General features: G+C 40.0%; 2 protein-coding genes across 4 annotated transcripts in view; one reads left to right on the top strand and one right to left on the bottom strand.

Annotated features, from left to right (window-relative positions):
* Nucleotides 1-13,943, bottom strand: part of dorip1 (dopamine receptor interacting protein 1) — a 17,950-nt gene extending 4,007 nt beyond the window's left edge. Inside the window, exons 1-6 of one of the 2 annotated variants that reach the window (XM_086274636.1) lie at nucleotides 13,809-13,943; nucleotides 9,510-10,139; nucleotides 1,753-1,872; nucleotides 954-1,478; nucleotides 612-701; nucleotides 388-522 (exon numbers count right to left, since the gene is read on the bottom strand). In XM_086274636.1, coding sequence (XP_086130762.1) covers nucleotides 388-522; nucleotides 612-701; nucleotides 954-1,478; nucleotides 1,753-1,838 — 836 coding nt within the window. In that variant the 5' untranslated portion in view covers nucleotides 1,839-1,872; nucleotides 9,510-10,139; nucleotides 13,809-13,943. Of the gene's footprint in view, nucleotides 1-387; nucleotides 523-611; nucleotides 702-953; nucleotides 1,479-1,752; nucleotides 2,080-9,509; nucleotides 10,140-13,808 lie in introns of those variants that run through there. The other variant, XM_086274635.1, reaches the window with a different exon arrangement.
* On the top strand, nucleotides 6,577-21,392 carry mthfd1b (methylenetetrahydrofolate dehydrogenase (NADP+ dependent) 1b). Of its 2 annotated transcripts, XM_086274631.1 has the most exons (28): nucleotides 6,577-6,748; nucleotides 8,567-8,651; nucleotides 8,894-8,953; nucleotides 9,064-9,117; nucleotides 9,520-9,656; nucleotides 10,739-10,839; nucleotides 10,950-11,086; nucleotides 11,466-11,577; nucleotides 11,659-11,786; nucleotides 11,898-11,995; nucleotides 12,111-12,284; nucleotides 14,360-14,496; nucleotides 14,598-14,644; nucleotides 14,733-14,840; nucleotides 14,940-15,014; nucleotides 15,102-15,204; nucleotides 15,302-15,378; nucleotides 15,535-15,675; nucleotides 15,770-15,838; nucleotides 16,021-16,132; nucleotides 16,305-16,444; nucleotides 17,069-17,110; nucleotides 17,305-17,405; nucleotides 17,517-17,694; nucleotides 17,794-17,901; nucleotides 18,040-18,192; nucleotides 20,647-20,770; nucleotides 20,853-21,392. In XM_086274631.1, exons 1-27 carry the CDS (start codon nucleotides 6,711-6,713, stop codon nucleotides 20,734-20,736), a joined length of 2,805 nt encoding a protein of 934 aa, XP_086130757.1. In that variant the 5' UTR covers nucleotides 6,577-6,710; the 3' UTR covers nucleotides 20,737-20,770; nucleotides 20,853-21,392. The 2 variants fall into 2 exon arrangements, with proteins under 2 accessions (XP_086130757.1, XP_086130756.1); XM_086274630.1 differs by having other exon boundaries at nucleotides 20,647-21,392.

The raw sequence follows: 21,392 nt of genomic DNA, 5'->3' as shown, positions 1-21,392 counted from the left end.
AAGAAAAACATTTATTGTTCTCAATACTGGAAAGTAGATTTTTCCAGATATTTTTGCTGCTCTTTTGATTTCCAATGAAAGAAATCCCAACAAATAAAGACAGGCAGCACAACAGTGCAGTGGAGAAGATCCAAATGACATTTAAAATTTAATCACTGATCAGACAGGATAGTTATCGGACATTTTTAATTTTAATGACCATCCTGCATCATAAATAAAGTTCCATTAATTCAGCTATGATGACTGTGCACAGGCCTCTGGCTCAGCAGATGTAAAAGCATTAGGAGGCCGGGCTCCACCTGAGCAACATGAAGGCTACACTGGCACATCGTTTGAATGAACAGCAATGCAGAACCTACTGTAGATATATCCACCTCTGATTCATACCTGTGCTGACAGAGAGCCAGATGGTAAGGGACATACGACAGCTCCTCTGACTTCCACTGCTGCATGTTGAGGATAACAAAGGGTGGCGGGCCATGGCAGAAAATCCTCTGGGAGAATTCCCTTAGACCATCACATCTGTTTAAAATAAATAAAAAATTGTCAAGGAAGTACAACAACACAGCGCTGAAAAAGACGACGACAATGAAGATCCTGCCGTGTCTCACCCAATTTCACAGCAGAGCAGGAGCTTGGGGCAGAAGAACTCATCCACAGCTGACTGAATTGGGTCTCTGTGAGGAAGCTCGTGAGGAGGACTGAGAGGGAAAAGGGTCAGAGTGAAATTCTTAGAAATGTGAAAAATATAATGTAACAACAATCCACTCACAAACACGTCACAACACTTGATTGCAATTCTTTCTGCCAACTTTGGCATAAGACAATGCACAGCTGAGGTCTGCTGAAAGGCACTTAAACATCAAATACTGGGGGAAAAAAACATATTTTGGGTAAAAAGCCAGCAACTGTGTCTTAACAAAACACTTGAATAGTAGGTAAATACAGTTTACCTGATGTTGATGGTACTTTTGAGGCAATCCTGGAAGCGGGCTGGACAGCTCCAGCTGGTGCACAGGCTCTCCTGCGTGGTGGACATGAGGTTTTCCAGGTTCTCTGTAAAGTTTTGGTGCTCGTTGCCAAACAGGTCGATCTCCAGGGCTGCCTGGTGGATCTCAGAGCGATATTGCCTTTTAGACATTCTGTCCCAGATCCACAGCATCTTCACCGTGGTGTAGTCACAGGAGTCCATCAGGTAGAGGAAATGCTCCACAAACTGCTTGCCCAGGAAGACAGCCAGCTCCCTGCGAAAGCCCTGGTTGTCCCGCAGAATCACATAAAGAATCATGAGGAAGCCATCGATGGTGCAGGTGTTTTTGAGCTGGATTTCCACGTACAGAGGCGTGCATGATATGGCTTTCCGTCCTGCCTTGATGGTAAAAACGCCTCCCCAAGGGAGCACAGGCCTCCAGAAGGAGCGGTCCTCCTCGTCGTTGTTGTTTATGGAGGCACGTATTTCTTCAAAAAGCGTCTTGGACCTAAAACAAATAATTAAATAAATAAATACACACACCAACCAACCAGCAAAAGTTCAGACAAATGCGTTTTAACACAGGACGAGGTTAAATGTATCGCCCCGGTGGATTTGATCTGTTTCATTTCGAAAAACTGACGCTGTGCAAATGTAGGTCAAAAATCCTGCGATAGCAAAAACAAACCACGCAATTGGCAAGTAAAGCACTGTTACCCTCCAGGGACTAGTCGGAGCCCAACAAATGATAACAAACCATCACCTACAATATATAAGCTTACCTTTCGAAGTGTTGATTGTTCTCAGTGTTTGAAATTCGTGTTTTGAGGTCCTCAGTGTCGTTCAAAACACAGAATCTACTCTCCATTCCTCTCCGTATTTCCTCATTTCTCACGTCGGACCTCAAAGCCAGAAATATAAGTTGTGGTATTTGTCTCGCACCTTCTAGTAAACGAAGACACCTTACTGTGAATCGAAAATTGTAGTAGACGTCAAGTCTGACCTATATAAACAGTTGCTGTTAGCTTTGTAATGATAATCTAAGCTCTGTGTACATACAGTGCTGCCCTCTCCTGATTCTCCACGTTATTACACCCCAGTTTTGCACAGCCCCCGCCCCCGACTTCACCGTGAGCGTTAGAGCACAGCTAGAAGTGCTATTGGTCAATATATTCTAGCACGTTTAAGATGATATATGATTGGCTGTCACGAGCACCGCCCATTTAGGTAGGCCGAGCGAATATTCTAAGTTGAACTACGTTGTTCTAGTTATCTTTGGCTATTATAATTTTAAAGACAAGGACAATGATGCTTTCTTCTTTATAAATTTGGTTTTATTTTTGGCAAAATTTCATATACACAAAAGCAAAGTCCTCGGCAGAAAGCCTGAACTTCTTGTATTAAAAATGGAACTTGCACAATATATAAGGACAATCTCCTCATCAAAAAACACTAAGGCTCTCAAGACTGTTAACATCTGTAACCGATTGAAACTGCTAACTTGATTTTGGCTCTTGCAAACTTTTGTTTATTTATGTTCCCCTTAATTTATTTTATTTTTTGTACTCACTTTTGTCTCACTGTCCTTATCACTCTTTCTGTTCTTCATTGTACTACCACAATGTCACCTTTTATGTGATCCCTGTTTTACTTGACTGTATGTCTAAAATGTGATAAATAAAGTAAAAAAAAAAAAAAACTACGTTGTTCTATTCCTGAAAGTTAATACGCTGATATTCCACCGTAGGGTTGGTTTGTGGACGGAGTCTGCGCTGTTACCGTCGTTTCCCGACTCACTTTGAAGAAACTTTTTGGAAGTAGTTATTACCACTTGCGAACTGGTGTCAAGCCAGCCTCCAATTCGAGACTTGCAGTCAAGCCAGCCTCCAGTTTGTTTTACGTTCCCTGTGTATTCAAAGTATTACGGGAATGGATGTGGAAACCGGATTTCAAAATAAAAGCCAACTTCGAGTGAATTAACAGATATGTTAAGAACATAATAACATATAATTTAGGCTTTTTTTTTTTTTTTACAAACTCTAATGTTAGATCTATATGACACAGCCTTGTACCCTAATTGTGCCCTGTCACTATCAAGGCCATCTTATTTTGGATTTCAAAGTAAAAGCCCTGTGAATCTTCATTTTTGAACTACTCTTTCAATGACTTAATAATGCTCTTAAAAGCAAAAGTCGTATTTCCAAATACTATTTGAACTTTATATCAACACTTTCCAACCACAGTCTTTTTACAGTGATACCATATCAATATCAAGTCAGTCTGATTTTGCCTTTCATAGTAATGGCCCTTTGAAATTGTCCATAATTGACTTAATCTTCTAACGATTCAAAATGCTCTAAAATGAAAAATTCTTGTTTCCACAGGGTAATTCCACCTTAGATCAACAGTATACAGCCCCACAGTGATACCATATCAATATCAAGTCATTCTGATTATGCCTTCCAAAATAAAAGCCTTTTTAAATTGTCCATAATTGACCTAACTTTCAGTGATTTCAGAATGCTCTAAAAAGGAAGATTTCAGTTTCCACAGGGTAATTCCACTTTAGATCAACAGTATACAACCTCACGATGTTACCATGTCAATTTCAAGTCAGTCTGATTTTGCTTTTCAAAAGAAAAGCTTTTTCAATTTGCCCATATATGACTTACTCTTGGAGCGAATTCAAAATGCTCTAAGATGGAAAATTGCTGTTTCCACAGCATAATTCCACTTTAGATCAATAGTATCCAACCCCACAGTGATACCATATCAATATCAAATCAGTCTGATGTTGCCTTCCAAAATAAAAGACTTTTCAAATTGCCGATATACGACCTACTCTTTTAAAGAATTCAGAACGCTCTAAAAATGAAACTTGCTCTTTCCACAGGATGAATCCATGTTAGATCAAAAGTGTACATCCACACCATGGTACTACTTCAATTTCAAGTCATTCTGATTTTGCCTTCCAAAATAATGGCCTGTTGAAAATGCCAATAACTTACCTAACTTTCAGTGATTTCGGAATGCTCTAAAAAGGAAATTTTCTGTTTCCACAGAATAATTTCACTTTAAATCAACAGTATACAACCCCACAGAGATACGATGTTAAGATCAAGTCACTCTGATTTTGCCTTCCAAAATAAAAGTATTTTCAAATTGCCCGTAGACGACCTACTCGTTTAACGATTTCAAAATGCTCTTAAATTGAAAGATGCTGTTTCCACAGGATAATTCCACTTTAGATCAACAGTATCCAACCCGACAGTAAAACCATGTAAATTTCATGTTGGTCTGATTTTGCCTTTCAAATTAATGGCCCGTCGAATTTGTCCATATGTGATATACTCTTTCAATTATTTCAGAATGTTTTAAAAATGAAAATTGCTGTTTCAACACATATTGGGTTTTCATTTTGAAAAGTAAAATCAGACTCAATTGATTATGACAGAATTGAATCATAAAGATGATGTAAAAGGAAGCTGAAATTGCCACTAGGTTGTAATTGATAGTACGTTTATATTTTAAGTCTGTGGAAAGATGTCATTCTAAATAAAGAAATTACAAAACAGCTTGCAAACCAACCATGACATCTTTCCACAGACTTAAAATATAAACGTACTATCAATTACAACCTAGTGGCATTTTCAACAGGCCATTATTTTGGAAGGCAAAATCAGAATGACTTGAAATTGAAGTAGTACCATGGTGTGGATGTACACTTTTGATCTAACATGGATTCATCCTGTGGAAAGAGCAAGTTTCATTTTTAGAGCGTTCTGAATTCTTTAAAAGAGTAGGTCGTATATCGGCAATTTGAAAAGTCTTTTATTTTGGAAGGCAAAATCAGAATGACTTGATATTAATATGGTATCACTGTGGGGCTGTATACTGTTGATCTGGAGTAGAATTATCCTGTGGAAACACGAAATTTCCATTTTAGAGCATTTTGAAATCACTGAAAGTTAGGTCAATTGTGGACAATTTGAAAAGGCTTTTACTTTGGAAGGCAAAATCAGAATGACTTGATATTGATATGGTATCACTGTGGGGCTGTATACTGTTGATCTAAAGTGGAATTACCCTGTGGAAACAGGAATTTTCCATTTTAGAGCATTTTGAAATTGTTCCAGGATCAAGTCAGATATGGGCAGTTTGAAAATGCTTTTATTTTTGAAAGCAAAATCAGAATGACTTGATATTGATATGGTAACATCGTGAGGTTGTATACTGTTGAACTAAAGTGAAATTATCCTGTGGAAACAGCAAAATTCTGTTTAAGAACATTTTGAAATCGTCAAAAAAGTAGGCCGTATATGCTCAATTTGAAAGGGCTTTTATTTTGGAAGGCATAATCAGAACGACTTGATATTGATATGGTATCACTGTGGGGCTGTATACTGTTGATCTAAAGTGGAATTACCCTGTGGAAACAGGAAATTTCCATTTTAGAGCATTTTGAAATCACTGAAAGTTAGGTCAATTGTGGACAATTTGAAAAGGCTTTTACTTTGGAAGGCAAAATCAGAATGACTTGACATTAATATGGTATCACTGTGGGGCTGTATACTGTTGATCTAAGGTGGAATTACCCTGTGGAAACAGGAAATTTCCATTTTAGAGCATTTTGAAATCACTGAAAGTTAGGTCAATTATGGACAATTTGAAAAGGCTTTTATTTTTGAGAGCAAAATCAGAATGACTTGATATTGATATGGTATCACTGTGGGGCTGTATACTGTTGATCTAAAGTGGAATTACCCTGTGGAAACAGGAATTTGCCATTTTAGAGCATTTTGAAATTGTTCCAGGAGCAACTCAGATATGGGCAGTTTGAAAATGCTTTTATTTTTTAAAGCAATATCAGAATGTCTTGATATTGATATGGTAACATCGTGAGGTTGTATACTGTTGATCTGGAGTGGAATTACCCTGTGGAAACAGGAAATTTCCATTTTAAAACATTTTGAAATCACTGAAAGTTAGGTCAATTATGGACAATTTAAAAAGGCTTTTATTTTGGAAGGCATAATCAGAATGACTTGATATTGATATGGTATCACTGTGGGGCTGTATACTGTTGATCTAAGGTGGAATTACCCTGTGGAAACAAGAATTTTTCATTTTAGAGCATTTTGAATCGTTAGAAGATTAAGTCAATTATGGACAATTTCAAAGGGCCATTACTATGAAAGGCAAAATCAGACTGACTTGATATTGATATGGTATCACTGTAAAAAGACTGTGGTTGGAAAGTGTTGATATAAAGTTCAAATAGTATTTGGAAATACGACTTTTGCTTTTAAGAGCATTATTAAGTCATTGAAAGAGTAGTTCAAAAATGAAGATTCACAGGGCTTTTACTTTGAAATCCAAAATAAGATGGCCTTGATAGTGACAGGGCACAATTAGGGTACAAGGCTGTGTCATATAGATCTAACATTAGAGTTTGTAAAAAAAAAAAAGCCTAAATTATATGTTATTATGTTCTTAACATATCTGTTAATTCACTCGAAGTTGGCTTTTATTTTGAAATCCGGTTTCCACATCCATTCCCGTAATACTTTGAATACACAGGGAACGTAAAACAAACTGGAGGCTGGCTTGACTGCAAGTCTCGAATTGGAGGCTGGCTTGACACAAGTACTTGAGAGCCACGCTCCTCTACTTACAAGTTAGTGAGCGTGCAGACCAGCTACTACCGTCACCAGAAGAGCAGAGACCATCCCAGGGAAAGATGCCAGCTCAGATCATAAGCGGTAAAGAGGTTTCAGCGTAAGTATCAAACATTACCTTTACGAAAGCATAGGTAGCATGTGAATGTAATCAGCGTTGTGAAACATGTGACTGGCTAAAGAAGCTAACTAGCAAAGTTACAGTAACTTAACAGCTGGTGGTGTCTGATCTTACTCAAACGCTGTGCATCCTCTGAGGATTTTAAGTGCAATCTTATATATATGAAGTAAGCAGTCTGACGCCGTGAAGTGATTTCATAACTTAGTATAATCAACAGTTTTACTGTTAAATCAGTCGCATCGGGCCGCAGAGACTGTTTACCGTGCATATGCGTTGACTCTAAATTCAGCGGAAATCTGAGTAATTCACTTTCTTAACTGGTTAGGTTTGGTCATTCATAACTTCTGAATGCATCATTGCAAATCCTGGGGTGTTATGTAAGAAGCTGTGGCGTTGTGCTCTGATCTTTGTCCTATTGGTTCACTGACCTAATTTGAAGAAGAAAAATACAGTCAGATATTCCAGGCAAACCCTTTTTTAAAATTATTATAATTTTTTTAAATCGAAAAACTTTGACCAGATCCAAGTAATGAGAATGAGTGGAAAAACGGCAAAAAGGCAAAATCTTTCTAACAGTAACACAAAAGACATCTAGCTGCATGTGCTTGTCACAAGATATAGCGGCCTGTATCTTGTTAAGACCGCCTCACAGTAGTTATTAGTCGATTATATTATGCAATACAAAGAGCCACAGAGCCGCTCTCCCCATGGGTCATCTTTATTCATTATCTCCAAAGTTCGACAGAAGCTGACATGCTTGACTGCACACTGTATGAATGACCTGTGTTTGTAGGAATATGATCCCTGGTTGTTTAATGAGGAAAACTTGTACCAGTCACTGTTGAGATAAAGATCTGTTATGGTACAATACTCAGTGTTGTGATTGCCTTTTCTAATTACTGGAAAGATCCCCAGGGTCACTCTGCTGGTAGATAAATAAAAAGCAAACAAGGTCATATGCAAAATACTGTACCTAAGTAACATTTAATTACCCTGTTTTATATGCATATTGTATATAATTTGTGCTATATTTTTGGAAAACATTTTCTGCACACATTATTGCATCTTGAAAAAAAAAAAGGGGGGGGGGGGTACATAAATCTTAAGGTTAAGGAGTTTCTCTTGAGACTAAGTTTAGTTGAACTGTGTCTCAAATCAGTGCCAAAATGTATTTCATCACCACTCCTGTTACAGCTCACATGATGCACATCTGTTACCTACTTTCTTTAGAACTTTGGGTTCTTTTCTTTGTTTCATTTGCATCCACAATATGTTAAACCAAACACTTTTGTGTGCAATCAGGATTTTGGGTTTAGACACAAAAGCAATGACCACAAAGTTCAGTTAACGCAATCACTGTTTTCTCGCTTGTCTTTGATTGGTTCAGCTGATTGTATTCAACCTTTATCTGTTCTGGCTTATCTCTTCTCTACGCAAAAAATAGTGCCCTGTTTTCTAGTCTCCAGAACATTAAATCAATAAAGATAAAATGAAGACAACAACTGAAGATAAGCACGCTTTTCTGAGTGATTGTCCAGAATGATAGTTTGAGTTTGGAAAATGACTCACAATGAGATCATCAGATGGCATTGATCTGGTGCATAAATTTAATAATAATCATTTAATAATAAATGTAATAATAAATTTAATTTAATAATAATTTAATAATAATCTGGTGATCTGGTGCATAAATTTGTCACTGTTTTAATTAAACGGTACAGATTGGGTCACATGATACTGCTAACTCTTTTTTTGTGTTATTGCACAAATTAAATTGGCTGTATTTTGTTTTCTCAGGCAGGTGAGGGAGCGTCTGAAGAAGGATGTCGAGCAGTTGAAACTTAAGAATCCCAACTTCAGGCCTGGTCTAGTGGTTTTACAGGTAAGTTTATAATGGAATTCTTTGTGGTTGGAGGCTAAAAGCCTTTTTCCCCTAAAAACATTTCTACCCATGCTTTCATTTGGCCTTTCGTTAGAGAGAGCACCTGGCAGGTAAGGGTCAGGGTATCTGTGTGCAGTGGCACAATGAGGATTCTGACATTTATGCTGGTGCTTTGTCTGTGTGACATAGTTCCTGTTCTGTCATAGAAATATGCAGGGGGATAAGCAGTATGTGTCTTTCAGGTTGGAGACCGCGATGATTCAAATCTGTACATCAGCATGAAGCTCAAAGCAGCAGCAGAGGTAAAGAAAATAATTTTTTGATACTGAAGGGATTTTTGCACCGCGTGTGTACACTGCATATTGTTTCAATGAGCCACAGCTCTATCCCTAAGCTGCATTTTTGTGTGCAGATTGGAATAAATGCAATGCATTTGAGACTTCCCGCGACCGCAACAGAGGAGGAGGTGAGTTAGAATCATTACTGGAGGCTTGTTTATTTAGTTGTCGGGTTGCACACACCTGCACAGCAACTCCAGGATTAGACTATTTATGGACACCTGGGGGAGTAGTTGTTCCTGCCATACTATTTCCTAGTGTTCCAATAGGAAGCATGCATAGGTCACATGGTTTCTTGAAGCAAAAACAAATTGTCGAAAGAATCGCATAAATTTTTTTTGTTGTGTTCACTAAAGTCTTTGAGTGCTTAAAACTCACAATAATTGACAGATTTTCAGCACAGAGACATATGGGTGAAATTTGAGCTTTCAGGCTTTTCTTGATTTAGCAATACAGGGGCTGTGCGGGAATGCAGTACATGACAAGCCTGAAAGCAATAAAGGGTTTTAAGGCTTCCTACCTGCTTTCAGATTCTTCACAGTATCACAGAGGTGAACAAGAACTCTTCTGTCCACGGCCTCATCGTTCAGCTGCCTTTAGATTCAGTCCATGAAATCGACACAGAGAAGGTCACGAACTCCGTGGCCCCAGAGAAGGACGTAGATGGGTAAGAACAGCAACACAGAAAAGTGTGATCATTTCAGAGTTACAGCAAGTACTTTTTTTAGTTTACAGAAACAAAATAACTGTTGTGCTCATAAACAGTAATTAAATTTGTCCAACAAGCAGATGCATTGTAATAAACTTAGATTTAAGCCTTTAAAAATACATTAAAGAGATTGGTTGTCCCACCATCATGAATACAGTGGCTGAGATGGTCAATGTGGTTCTGTCTAATCTCGTCTTACGTATGTGGTTATAGGCTACACACGAACTACACGAAAAGCGGAGATGTTCATGTGCCATGGAGGCAAATTTTTATTGTCTGTACCTTCAAACCCAAGATATGAAGTATCATACCTGTTTTATATGATCTGCGAAGGGGTCCCCTCCACCCAACAAAACAGAAAGCTGCAAGACAAACCCTTTGGATAAAATGTCATCCTCTTCTTATTCACCTCACGCCTCATCTCCTGAACAGATGTCAGGCCTGTAAAACATGCAGAGGTTTATAAAATTCTTATTTATTCCCGATAGTGTTAGGAATACTTATTCTCAGCAGATTACACATGTGACACTCCTGTCTCCGGACAGTTGACAACGAGACAGCTAAGCAAAAACAGCTAAGCACAAACGAACATTATGCCAACTAAGGTAGGTTTGATTATCTTAAAAATTCCACTTTCCCTCTGGTAAACGGTGTGATTACGTTCTCACATCGTATGATAGTTTGAATGCAACAATGTTCAGTCTTCAGAGAAAGTTTCACTAACAGCAGCAGACAGCAGTGTTGCAACCCCAACAGCTCGCCTCACTGAGCCTTATTGACTTGTATTGAACTCCTTTCACAAAGTTTTACAGCCTCTTCTTGATTAAATAGCACATATTTAGAGCTGAGGGAAACCGCAAACTAACAACTCGCTGCAGAGGAAAAGTTTGTCCACAGTTGTTTGTCCTACAGTGGCCACCGTAGCTATAGTATACACTGTAGTATAGCAGTGATATTTTACACACTGTACCTTTAAAAAGCTTTCAGATTGATGGGTATCTTCAGGTTACAGTGATTTGTACATTCTTGTGTGTTTACAGACTGACCAGCATAAATGCGGGGAAGCTGTCCCGTGGGGATCTGGGCAACTGCCTCATCCCCTGCACGCCAAATGGCTGCATGGAGTTAATCAAACAGACGGGTAAACAAAATCTCTAATAACCCTGAAAAAACTGCAGTCAGTTACAATGATGTTACAATGTGTAAATATATCAAAAGTAACAACAATCTGTTTATGACGCTTCTCTACAGGCGTTTCTGTGGCAGGGAAGAGAGCGGTCGTGATTGGGCGCAGTAAGATTGTGGGCGCACCCATGCATGATTTGCTGCTGTGGAATCACGCCACCGTCACCACCTGCCACTCTAAAACCGTCGATCTTGCCGCAGAGGTAACACAGAGAAACACAAGTGTCATTAGGCTTTTTTGAGACACACAGAGGTATAAACAACAGCACAGTAGGCAGATAAAGAGCAGCTGTTTGAAGCAGCCGATTCTTAATACTGACGTTCTCATTTGATCTTAGCTGGCAAATGAAACTTTTTCACAACTTGTTATATGAGGAGCCTAATTAAATATTTTAGTCTGTTAACTGCCCCAATTATTCTAACTTAACAGTTTATGACATCATAGGAACTACAGATCTCTACTGCCTGCAGTATAAACACTAATTCACGTGTTCCCTTATTTATTCCTCTAGCATCATTGCTTAAAATCCAGTTTCTTCATTTATAAACATTCATCGTTTATCCCTCCCTGTTTCTGTCTAGGTGGGTAGAGCAGACATCCTGGTTGTTGGTATCGGAAAAGCAGAGATGGTAAAAGGAGAGTGGATCAAGAAAGGAGCAGTGGTCATTGACTGTGGCATCAACCACGTTATAGGTATTAATGCGGTCATGGTGCATTGTATTTCCTTTTGAGATAATCAGCAGATGCATGGGTCAACTGGAGTCTCTTTTTCAGATGAGACTAAATCCAGCGGAAAGCGTGTTGTGGGCGACGTCCATTTTCAATCAGCCAAAGAACAGGCCGGCTTCATCACCCCTGTGCCTGGTGGAGTGGGACCTATGACTGTGGCCATGCTGATGGCGGTAAGGCCCATTCGGACACCTGAGAGTTGATCAAGTTTAATTAAGAGTTTGATTTTTTTTTTTTCTCAAACTTTTCTTTCTTTTGTTTTCTTATCACGTTTACTTGTTTAGAACACCGTGCTGAGTGCAAAGCGCTTCCTGGAGAGCCATCAGGCAGGAAAGTGGAACATTTCTTACACCAGACTCAATCTCCGAAAGCCAGTGCCAAGGTTTGCCTCCTTATCATAATCATAACCATGCTGTTCATTAACTTGATGCAGAAGCCCAATCCTCGCTGTCTTGCTGAAGAAGCTAATTTTCTTTTTCCCTTTTGTTATCCCACAGTGACATAGTGATTTCTCGCTCCTGCGCAGCCAAGTCCATTGACAGTCTGGCCAGAGAAGTGGGATTGTTTTCTGATGAAGTAGAGCTCTATGGCAAGACTAAGGCAAAGGTCCAGCTGACTATCATCAAGCGCCTTCAGTCCCTGCCAGATGGAAAATATGTAGTGGTCACTGGGTATGTTAAATAAAAGTCTGCAGACTGTAGACAAAATCTTATTTCAAGATACAGAAGTTCTCAGTTTGTGGAAGTAGAAGTTATTCAAATTGGCAGACTGTTTACATCTGTAGTTCAAAAACCCCCAAGTTAACTAAAGCTATCAGCAGAATGTTAAGAGAGAAACACTTTCTTAACAGATTTTTTGGCTTGTTGTCCTAAAAATCACTTTAAGAGAGATCTGGGGTCCGTTCTTCGTGCCTCGCTTACTACATCCAAGACCAAATCATCGCGCCAACTTTGAGCTCGCTATTCCGGTTCTCCGAACACACCTGTTGTTGACGATTAGTACAGCTGGATGAAGTAATGTGAGATCACTGGGTGGCTTAACAGGGGCTACGCATCGAGAGTAGAAACATTGATCGGCAACCCTCTGATTGGTCGGCGAAAATGTCAAAGGAGTGCGCTCGGTATTTTTCGGCAGCAGAGCAAGAACTCTTGAGTGAGGGATTTCAGGAGTTTCAGAGTTTAATTAAAACGCAAGGGAACACTGCAAAGGCTGCAAAAGCAAGGAGAGAGGGCTGGCAGGAAGTTGCTGACAAATTAAACTCGTAAGTAATTTAATAATAATAATGGATTGGATTTATATAGCGCTTTTCAAGGCACCCAAAGCGCTTTACAACACCACTATTCATTCACTCTCACATTCACACACTGGTGGAGGCAGCTACAGTTGTAGCCACAGCTGCCCTGGGGCAGACTGACAGAAGCGAGGCTGCCATATCGCGCCATCGGCCCCTCTGGCCAACACCAGTAGGCGGCAGGGTAATCTATTGTATTATAGTACATTATATCCCCTTTCACATTAGAGCCACAACAGGACCCACTAGAACATGGGAACAAGTAAAAGTGGAATATAAGAATATGCTACAGAATGGTAATATTTATCACTTATATTGCTTTTAGTCTCTTGGAAAGAGACCCTGAAATAATCTGTTTGTTTATAACAGCAACCAAGAAAAGGGCAGAGCAACAAAAGACAGGTGGTGGTCCTGCACCCCCTCGTCAACAAGTTGGTTAAGTGAATAATACCCTCACGGGAAAATCGATATCTCTCTATGAGCACACTGTCGCGCTGAGCTAAAGGATCCTGTCTGTCCCGCAATATACGCTGAATTCTGAGGACTCTCCTTATCAATCTTGCACCTTCTGCAATGGGCTGCTCGCGTAAACGGACAGGACATGGCTGCGACAGGCTTCCCAAATCCACCTTCGCTTTTATAGCCGTGGTCTCCCATCTTGATTACATGAAGTAATTTACTATTACTACTCTGAAATATGAATTACATCTGTAATAATCACATACATGTAATAGAATGTTAATAGTACATTTCCCTTTTTTAAGGAAATGACCTGTATGTATCTGTGTGACATCAATAAAAGGATCAAATGCTGCATTATCTTTAGTTACACTGATAATATGTATTTATGGTAACACAGTGGTAAAATATCGCTGTTGCTTTCGTATAAATGAAGCGGACATACCTGAGAGGCTGCGATCTAATCCTGTTTACATAAAGTAAGCCTGCTCCCGAGCAGGTTTACGCTTACGGATCCGTTGCTATGACAGCAAGTCCCGGATGAGCTTCGGGGAACCGAACGATCCAAGATCACGCGAAATGGTCAACAATCAAATCCAGCTAACTTACTTAGCGAGGTACGAAGAACGGGCCCCTGCTCAAGTTGAACTCAACTCAGGCTAGGTTTGATGTTTATGTAATACCATTTCATGCCACAAGATGGCGCAGTGAGGCAGTATGACCCTAATTTAACTACACATGTCAATTAAGACACCTTTGTATTTGCAATGGTGGTCTGCAGAATCCACTCATAAAACTCCCATCGTATGGTCATGAAAGTTTTTGTTATATTTTTGCAAATGTAAAAAAAAAAATCAACCAACCAACCAAAAAAACAACAACAACAAAAAAAAAAACGCTTAAAGTGACTGAGATGAAGCTATTTGTCAAAGAGAACACTATATTTTGCCTTTGAGGGCTTTGGGCAAACATGTTGACAAGATTTTGTGTTTGCAGCATTACTCCCACGCCTCTGGGTGAAGGTAAGAGCACCACAACCATCGGTCTGGCACAAGCCATGGGTGCTCACATGAAGCTCAATGTGTTTGCTTGTGTCCGACAGCCTTCTCAGGGACCCACATTCGGCATTAAAGGTGAGTTTCGAAAGAGTGTAAACTCAGGAGATGTTGCCCATGTTTACTACAGGGACATATTCATGTATGTTTTATTTATTTCTTTATCCTTTTGTTTGCAGGCGGTGCTGCAGGAGGTGGATATTCTCAAGTTATTCCAATGGAAGAGGTACAGCATCACTTTTCTGACACTGTGCCTTTTTTTCCTAAAAGTTCAAAGAAAGCAAAATATTTAATTGATTATTTTGATTTTTCAGTTTAATCTCCATCTCACCGGTGACATTCATGCCATCACAGCTGCCAATAACTTGGTGGCTGCTGCTGTCGATGCCCGCATATTCCATGAAGCAACACAATCTGATAAGGTGGGTTCTCATTTCTGTCATTGGTGTATAAAAAGTACACTTCCTCTAACTTATCTAATGAGTCACCACTATAATCCATCTCTGCCTGTGAATATCTAGGCTCTGTATAACCGTTTGGTGCCACTCAGTGGAGGAGAGAGGACGTTCTCCCCGATCCAGATCAACAGACTCAAAGTAAATGATCAAGTTGCAGCACGTGTAAGCTTTGATTTAGATGTGCACAGGTCACTTCTGACACCGAGGTTTTCTTCTTTGGTTTAGAAACTGGGAATACAGAAGACGGAGCCCTCTGCTCTCACTGAGGAGGAGATCAACCGCTTTGCCCGCCTGGACATCGACCCAAGCTCTGTTACCTGGCAGAGAGGTATGAACAGCACAGAGGTCTCCGCCTCAGCAGGTCTGCTGTGAGTGTATTGTGCGTCTTATACAAATACTTATGATGTCCTTCTGTTTCACTTCAGTGCTGGATACCAATGATCGATTCCTGAGGAAGATCACTATCGGCCAGTCGCCCACTGAAAAGGGATACACAAGAGAGGTAAAGTTGATTATTCTCTAAAGGTGGCAAATTTCTTTCATGGTATTATAAAGCATCATGAAATATACAGAAAGCAGTTGAACCTTTGAGGGAAAGTTGGTTTAATAAACTTAGTTTTAGTGCTGCTTTGCATGACTGGACTGTTGTGTCCTCCAGGCCCAGTTTGACATCACTGTGGCCAGCGAAATCATGGCGGTGCTCGCCCTCACCAGCAGCCTGGAGGATATGCGGCAGCGCCTGGCTAAGATGGTCGTAGCCACCAGTCGGAGGGGAGATCCCATCACCACCGAGGATCTGGTGAGTGTCGTAAACCCTCCGCTGTGACATGACGTCATGCAGCGTAAGTGCTGTGATAATGATATTCATGAAAGTGATGGATTTTTCTCTGTAGGGCGTGAGTGGCGCTCTGACTGTGCTGATGAAAGATGCCATCAAGCCAAACCTGATGCAGACGTTGGAGGTGGGTGAAACACGGTGCCCATGCTAATCCATGCAGCTCCTATGCAGCATGACCACGTTAAAAGCATTTCTGTGTAGTTCAGGTCGTTTGATATTGTTGTTTATCAAACTGCTGTTAGTTTTTTTTTTTTTACTTGCATTAATAGTTTTGTAATAATTCATGTGAGTAATTTGGATCCACAGGGGACTCCTGTGTTTGTTCATGCTGGCCCCTTTGCCAACATTGCCCACGGAAACTCATCAATCCTGGCTGATAAAATTGCTTTGAAGCTGGTTGGACCTGAGGGCTTTGTAGGTAAGCTGAATAGAATCAGTTTGAGCTTTTTTTTAACAGGGTTAGCTTATATTGTAGATGTTAATTGTAAAAGTCATGGAGTCCATGTAATGTCAGTGGATAATAGTAGTCAGTAGTCCTGATGGCTTGGGTTCTGATATACTTTCCTGCTTGTGTCACTTATGTGCAACAGTGACAGAAGCTGGCTTTGGTGCTGACATCGGCATGGAGAAGTTCTTCAACATCAAGTGCCGCTACTCGGGCCTGAGGCCTCATGTTGTGGTGTTGGTGGCGACCATCCGAGCTCTAAAGATGCATGGAGGAGGACCAACAGTAAGTTTCCTCCTGGCCCTGGTGCCACTCCTCAGTTCATTCACTCTGTGAGACGAGCTGTGTTAGCTCAATTCCCCCTTTATTGCGTTTGGCTGCTCCTCGTAAATAGAAGATTTTAGCAGAACATGGGTGGGTGTTCATTGCCAGAGTTATGCCCGAGAATACCAAGTGAGAGAGAGAGAGAGCCCCTCTCTTTGAGATCTTATAGAGCCAAGAGTTGAAATGGGGCATTTAGCACAGTGCGAATTGGGAGCTGTTGGCTAATAGACGATTACTTGTGCACAAAATGGGGAACGTTCAATATGAGAATCCACTACTGTAACAATGTGTGTATGATGAGATCAAGCCTTTAAACCCACTTTAAACAAATTTATTTTAAAAGAAAAAAAGCCCCACCAGAGCATTTTCACTTGTCTACAATTTTAAATGTTCACAATTTTCCATTTCCGGAAGACAATTTCAGCACAATTGTCCACAAAATTATGTTTAATCTTTAAATTAAGCATCTTAGTAATCATTAAGAATAAAACACATGGAGGATTACAATAGTCACTGCTGATTACAATTTGAGGATTTATTGAATTAACTAAAACATTTCACATTTCTCTTGTCTCTTTTGTTTAGGTCACTGCTGGGATGCCACTGCCTAAGGAATATGTGGAAGAGGTAATGGAAAAGAATGTGCCAAAACAGTGATAATATTCTTCTAAGGTGCTTTTGATAACATTGTTTATTTATTAGTTTGTGCAGAATGCTTGAGCCACGTCTGCCTACTTTGTTAATCACATTTGATGCAAGCTTTTCAACCTTTAAAGCTTTGCATAACCTTTTACTGAATGTGTTTGTGTACCTCTATGTAGAACTTTAATCTGCTGGAGAAGGGTTGCAACAACATGAGGAAGCAGATCGAAAATGCAAAGCACTTTGGTGTGCCTGTGGTGGTAGCAGTGAATGCTTTCAAGTAAGTGATGGATGGTAATTTAAAAAAAGAATAATAGAATAACATATATAAGAATGTGCACATATGTGAAAAGCATGTTTTTTTTTTTTTGTTCATTCATTTGTTGTGCAGGACAGACACGGAGGCTGAGCTGGACTTGGTGTGCACCTTGGCTAAATCTGCAGGAGCATTTGATGCTGTGCGATGCTCTCACTGGGCCGAGGGTGGCGCTGGTGCTGTGGCACTTGGCGAGGCCGTCCAGAAGGCCTCTAGCGCCCCCAGCAACTTCAAGTTCCTGTATGATTTGGACGTAAGGGCTCCGTACTTAATTTTCACCAGTCACTCTTTTAAACCAACACATGATCTGCTTATTTATGACTTAAAATATCTATCTTTGATTCCACTTTAGCTTCCTATTGCTGATAAGATTCGAATAATTGCTCAGAAGATCTATGGAGCAGATGATATTGAGCTTCTGCCTGAGGCCCAACACAAGGTGGCGCTCTACACCAAGCAGGTGAACATCCCTCAGCTGTTGTTTCCTGTCCTGTCAGGCCTGTTTGTTGGCGTCTGCTGTCAGTTGAGATCAATACAATTAAACAGAGCAGAGAGAATAAACCTTTGTAAAGATCCTTCTTTTTTGCCTCTTCTTCAGGGATTCGCGAATCTTCCAGTTTGCATGGCAAAGACCCACCTGTCACTGTCACATGAAGCAGAAAAGAAAGGTGTGCCCAAAGGATTCATCCTGCCAATCAGAGACATCAGAGCCAGTGTGGGCGCTGGCTTTCTGTTCCCGTTGGTTGGCACAGTAAGCTCTAATTCATTTCCCTTCTTTCTGCACCCCAAAAAGTTGATTCTGTTCATCTGGACGTTTTCAGTTGCTCCCTGTCCAGGATGTTACATCCTCATCATTGAAAGAGTGTCCACTGGCCTGCAGGTCTAAATAGACTGCAGAGTCCTGGTCTGACGAGTTAGCTCTTCTGTGTTGTGCCATCCTCTTAGCCAGAGGTTGTTTGGTTTCCCTGATGTATAAATCCTGGCAATCCTCCTGGCACAGTGTACACTACATTACTCTGTTTGTGCCGGGGTACCTGATCCTTGGGGTGGATTCATTTTTGGTGCAGCGTGTTTTGGCGTCTAAAAGCCGCAGAGGCACTGTGTTTAGAGAAAATGCATCTCAACTGTTCTGATACTCCTGACACGTAGGGTTTTTACTTAGGCAACAGTTGTCCTTCTCTTCTAGATCTGCTGGAGCTTTCTTTAGGTGCCTACCTAGCTTTGACAAATGTCCAGCTGGGATAACCAAATTTACTCCAGTGGAAATGACCTCACAACCCACTGTTCGTCAGTGGTGCTAGTTACAGTCATTATGCAAATGCATGGTTTATAAAGTTGGGGAAACCTGCAGTCAGGTCAGACTGAAGAAGTCACTTGGATGAGTGACGTAATTTTCTCTCCCACTATAAATGCCACATCCAGATGAACAGAATCAACTTTTTGGGATTTACTTACCCGGACGATTGAGCATGCATCAAGACTTCCTTCTGTAGTTTCATCCCATCTCTAACCGGATCTAGATGAAGCCTTTTCTACACCCACATGTTTTATTATTAGCTGCATCATGGAATAATTAACAAAATAATAATAACTAACAAAAACGCTGTTAGCCTCCTTGTGGAAATGGTAAGAAGAAAAAGCATTGAAAGCTCCACTGGGATTAATTTGACATAATTCAGCAGATTGAACCGAGATACTCAGATACCTATTTTGAAAAGCGGGATCTACCATCCCTTGCATTTCAAGTAGAAAATGTTTGTGTGTGTTTGCAACATGCGTGCATTCAGTGTTATAGTAAACCGGTGCAACCTGTATTCCTGCTGCATACAGTTCATTTATACAGATAGTTTCTCACAGTTTTTTTTTCCTATGAAGCTACTGTGAAGTAGGAAACCCTTCTCAAAAAGTAATAAGAAAATGCAATTTTATGCAGATTTCAAAAACCCTTTGGTTCTGAAAAAAAGAAGTGCAATATCAGCACAAAATAATGTTTATATTCAATAACTAAAAAAGTTGTAAAATGGACCCTTTTATACTTAAAGCTTTATATAAATAGACATCCAGAGTGGAAAGCAGTGCAAATAAATGCAAACACGGCTTCATGACACTCATCTTTTGTCAAGATGGATGTCAGTGTAAGCTGTTTTTATCACATTTAAGCTGAGACTGAATTCTGTGTAATTTATATAAAACACTTAACACAAGTATAAAAAAAGGTGGTTTTTTTGTGTTTTTTTTTTAGTTCATTTCTTTTGAACCACGGATCTGTTTAGCGTGCAACACAGTTTTCTTTTTCCAAAGTTAAACTTGAGTCTATCCATTGTACAGTCAGATTGAAAGCGCATAGACGTCCGAGCTCCGTATACCGGTTGTTAACCTTAATGTAGGGATGCTTTACAAACATTCAGAGATGAACTTACACACTTAATTCACTTCTCTGGGATAGCTTGCTCGGAGATGAAATGCTGGTTTGGCAGCATGCAGCGAGGCTCCTGATGCTTTCAGTGTAAAGTAACTCCAGACCGCCGACAGGTCTCGCACGCAACAGCCGCTCTATCACGTGACGCATACTGCTTCGACTTGTTAAGGTCACTACCTGGGTTGCGCCATGTAGCAAGTTTTGCAAGGTGCTTTTGTGATAATTAATGGATCGGGTTACATTTTCTATTTCCCCCCGATATCCGATCCAGTAATCTTAAATCCGGATCGGACTGATACCGATACCGTATATCAGATTGGTCCATCCCTTGTTTTTTCCACCAAATATTCTCACCCAGAGGCTTTTATTAGGAAGTAACAATATGATTAATAAAAAAACACAACAAAAAATGTGAACTGCGAACAATATAAACACCTTTGTTTGATAACTGACTTCAATCGTTTAACCAGGTCATCATTGATCACACTGCTCGACAAAAAAATGTTTTGTTTATTACTGGGACATTCAGAGAAGCTCTTAGTCTAGTTTCTTACTCTGACTTCAGATCTGCAATCGTATTCAAACTTATGTCACTGACGTTTCTAGCCAGTCAATCTAGTTATCCTTGGATACTTGGAACATCATAACTAAAAAGAAAATGGGGCATGCTACACTAACATTGTTTTCAGATTTGGAGTTGGCAATTAAAAGTTGTTGAAGGGCAGGTTTAAAAAAAAAAAATCAATAAAACTAAAGCTCCATTCTTTCTCTTTTGGTTGATCCTAGATGCCCACCATCCCTGGCCTCCCCACTCGGCCTTGTTTCTATGACATCGACCTGGACCCCGAGACCGAACAGGTCAATGGACTCTTCTGAGAGAAAAAAAAACAGGTCCTCTCACCCTTTGATGGTACGAAACATAGTTAAGACATAAAGCCATGCAGCAGAGTGCATCATCAGCAGATCATAACTGTTTCATTCTTAATGTGTAGACATTAACCCATCAGTCCTCTGAGCGCCAAAGAAATGTGAAGAAGAACCAACTGGAAGCACCTCAAACTCGTCTGCTGTTTTTGTTGTTTCTCATATTAACACTGATGTCTGTAAAGCTGCTGATGATAGATCAGGACAGTCTTTCTCCCTGCTATCAGGCACGTGTTGTTCCGTTATATTGCTGACTGAACATGCACATTTCACATCTCAGATTGCCCAGACTGTATTTACTAACTACTTGTGTATATTTTGTGAGCACCACACCAGAGGCATTTCCTTCAGTTCAGTCTTTAACAAGCTGTGCCCTTCGGATAAAGGTTTTATTACATAAGTAAGTCTTAACAAGAAATGCTGCCCTAAAACAAAATTATAATTTGTTTAATCCCATCTAATTGCATTTATAATGTCTCCTTTCTCTGTCTTTGTTTTAATTAACACTCGGTAACATTTTTTGAAAAGTCGCCATCATTGCTGTGAAGCTCACTGGCCATGTCATTGTAAAAGCAGTGATTTCCTCATATCTGTGAAATAAAGGCTTT

Source organism: Aulonocara sp. 'chitande type north' Nkhata Bay, linkage group LG19, assembly GCF_057382095.1.
Source record: "Aulonocara sp. 'chitande type north' Nkhata Bay isolate Kocher_YH1m ecotype deep benthic linkage group LG19, A_spYH_male_GT1.1, whole genome shotgun sequence".
Classification (NCBI taxonomy): domain Eukaryota; kingdom Metazoa; phylum Chordata; class Actinopteri; order Cichliformes; family Cichlidae; genus Aulonocara; species Aulonocara sp. 'chitande type north' Nkhata Bay.
This window is presented reverse-complemented; position numbering and strand designations above follow the sequence as displayed.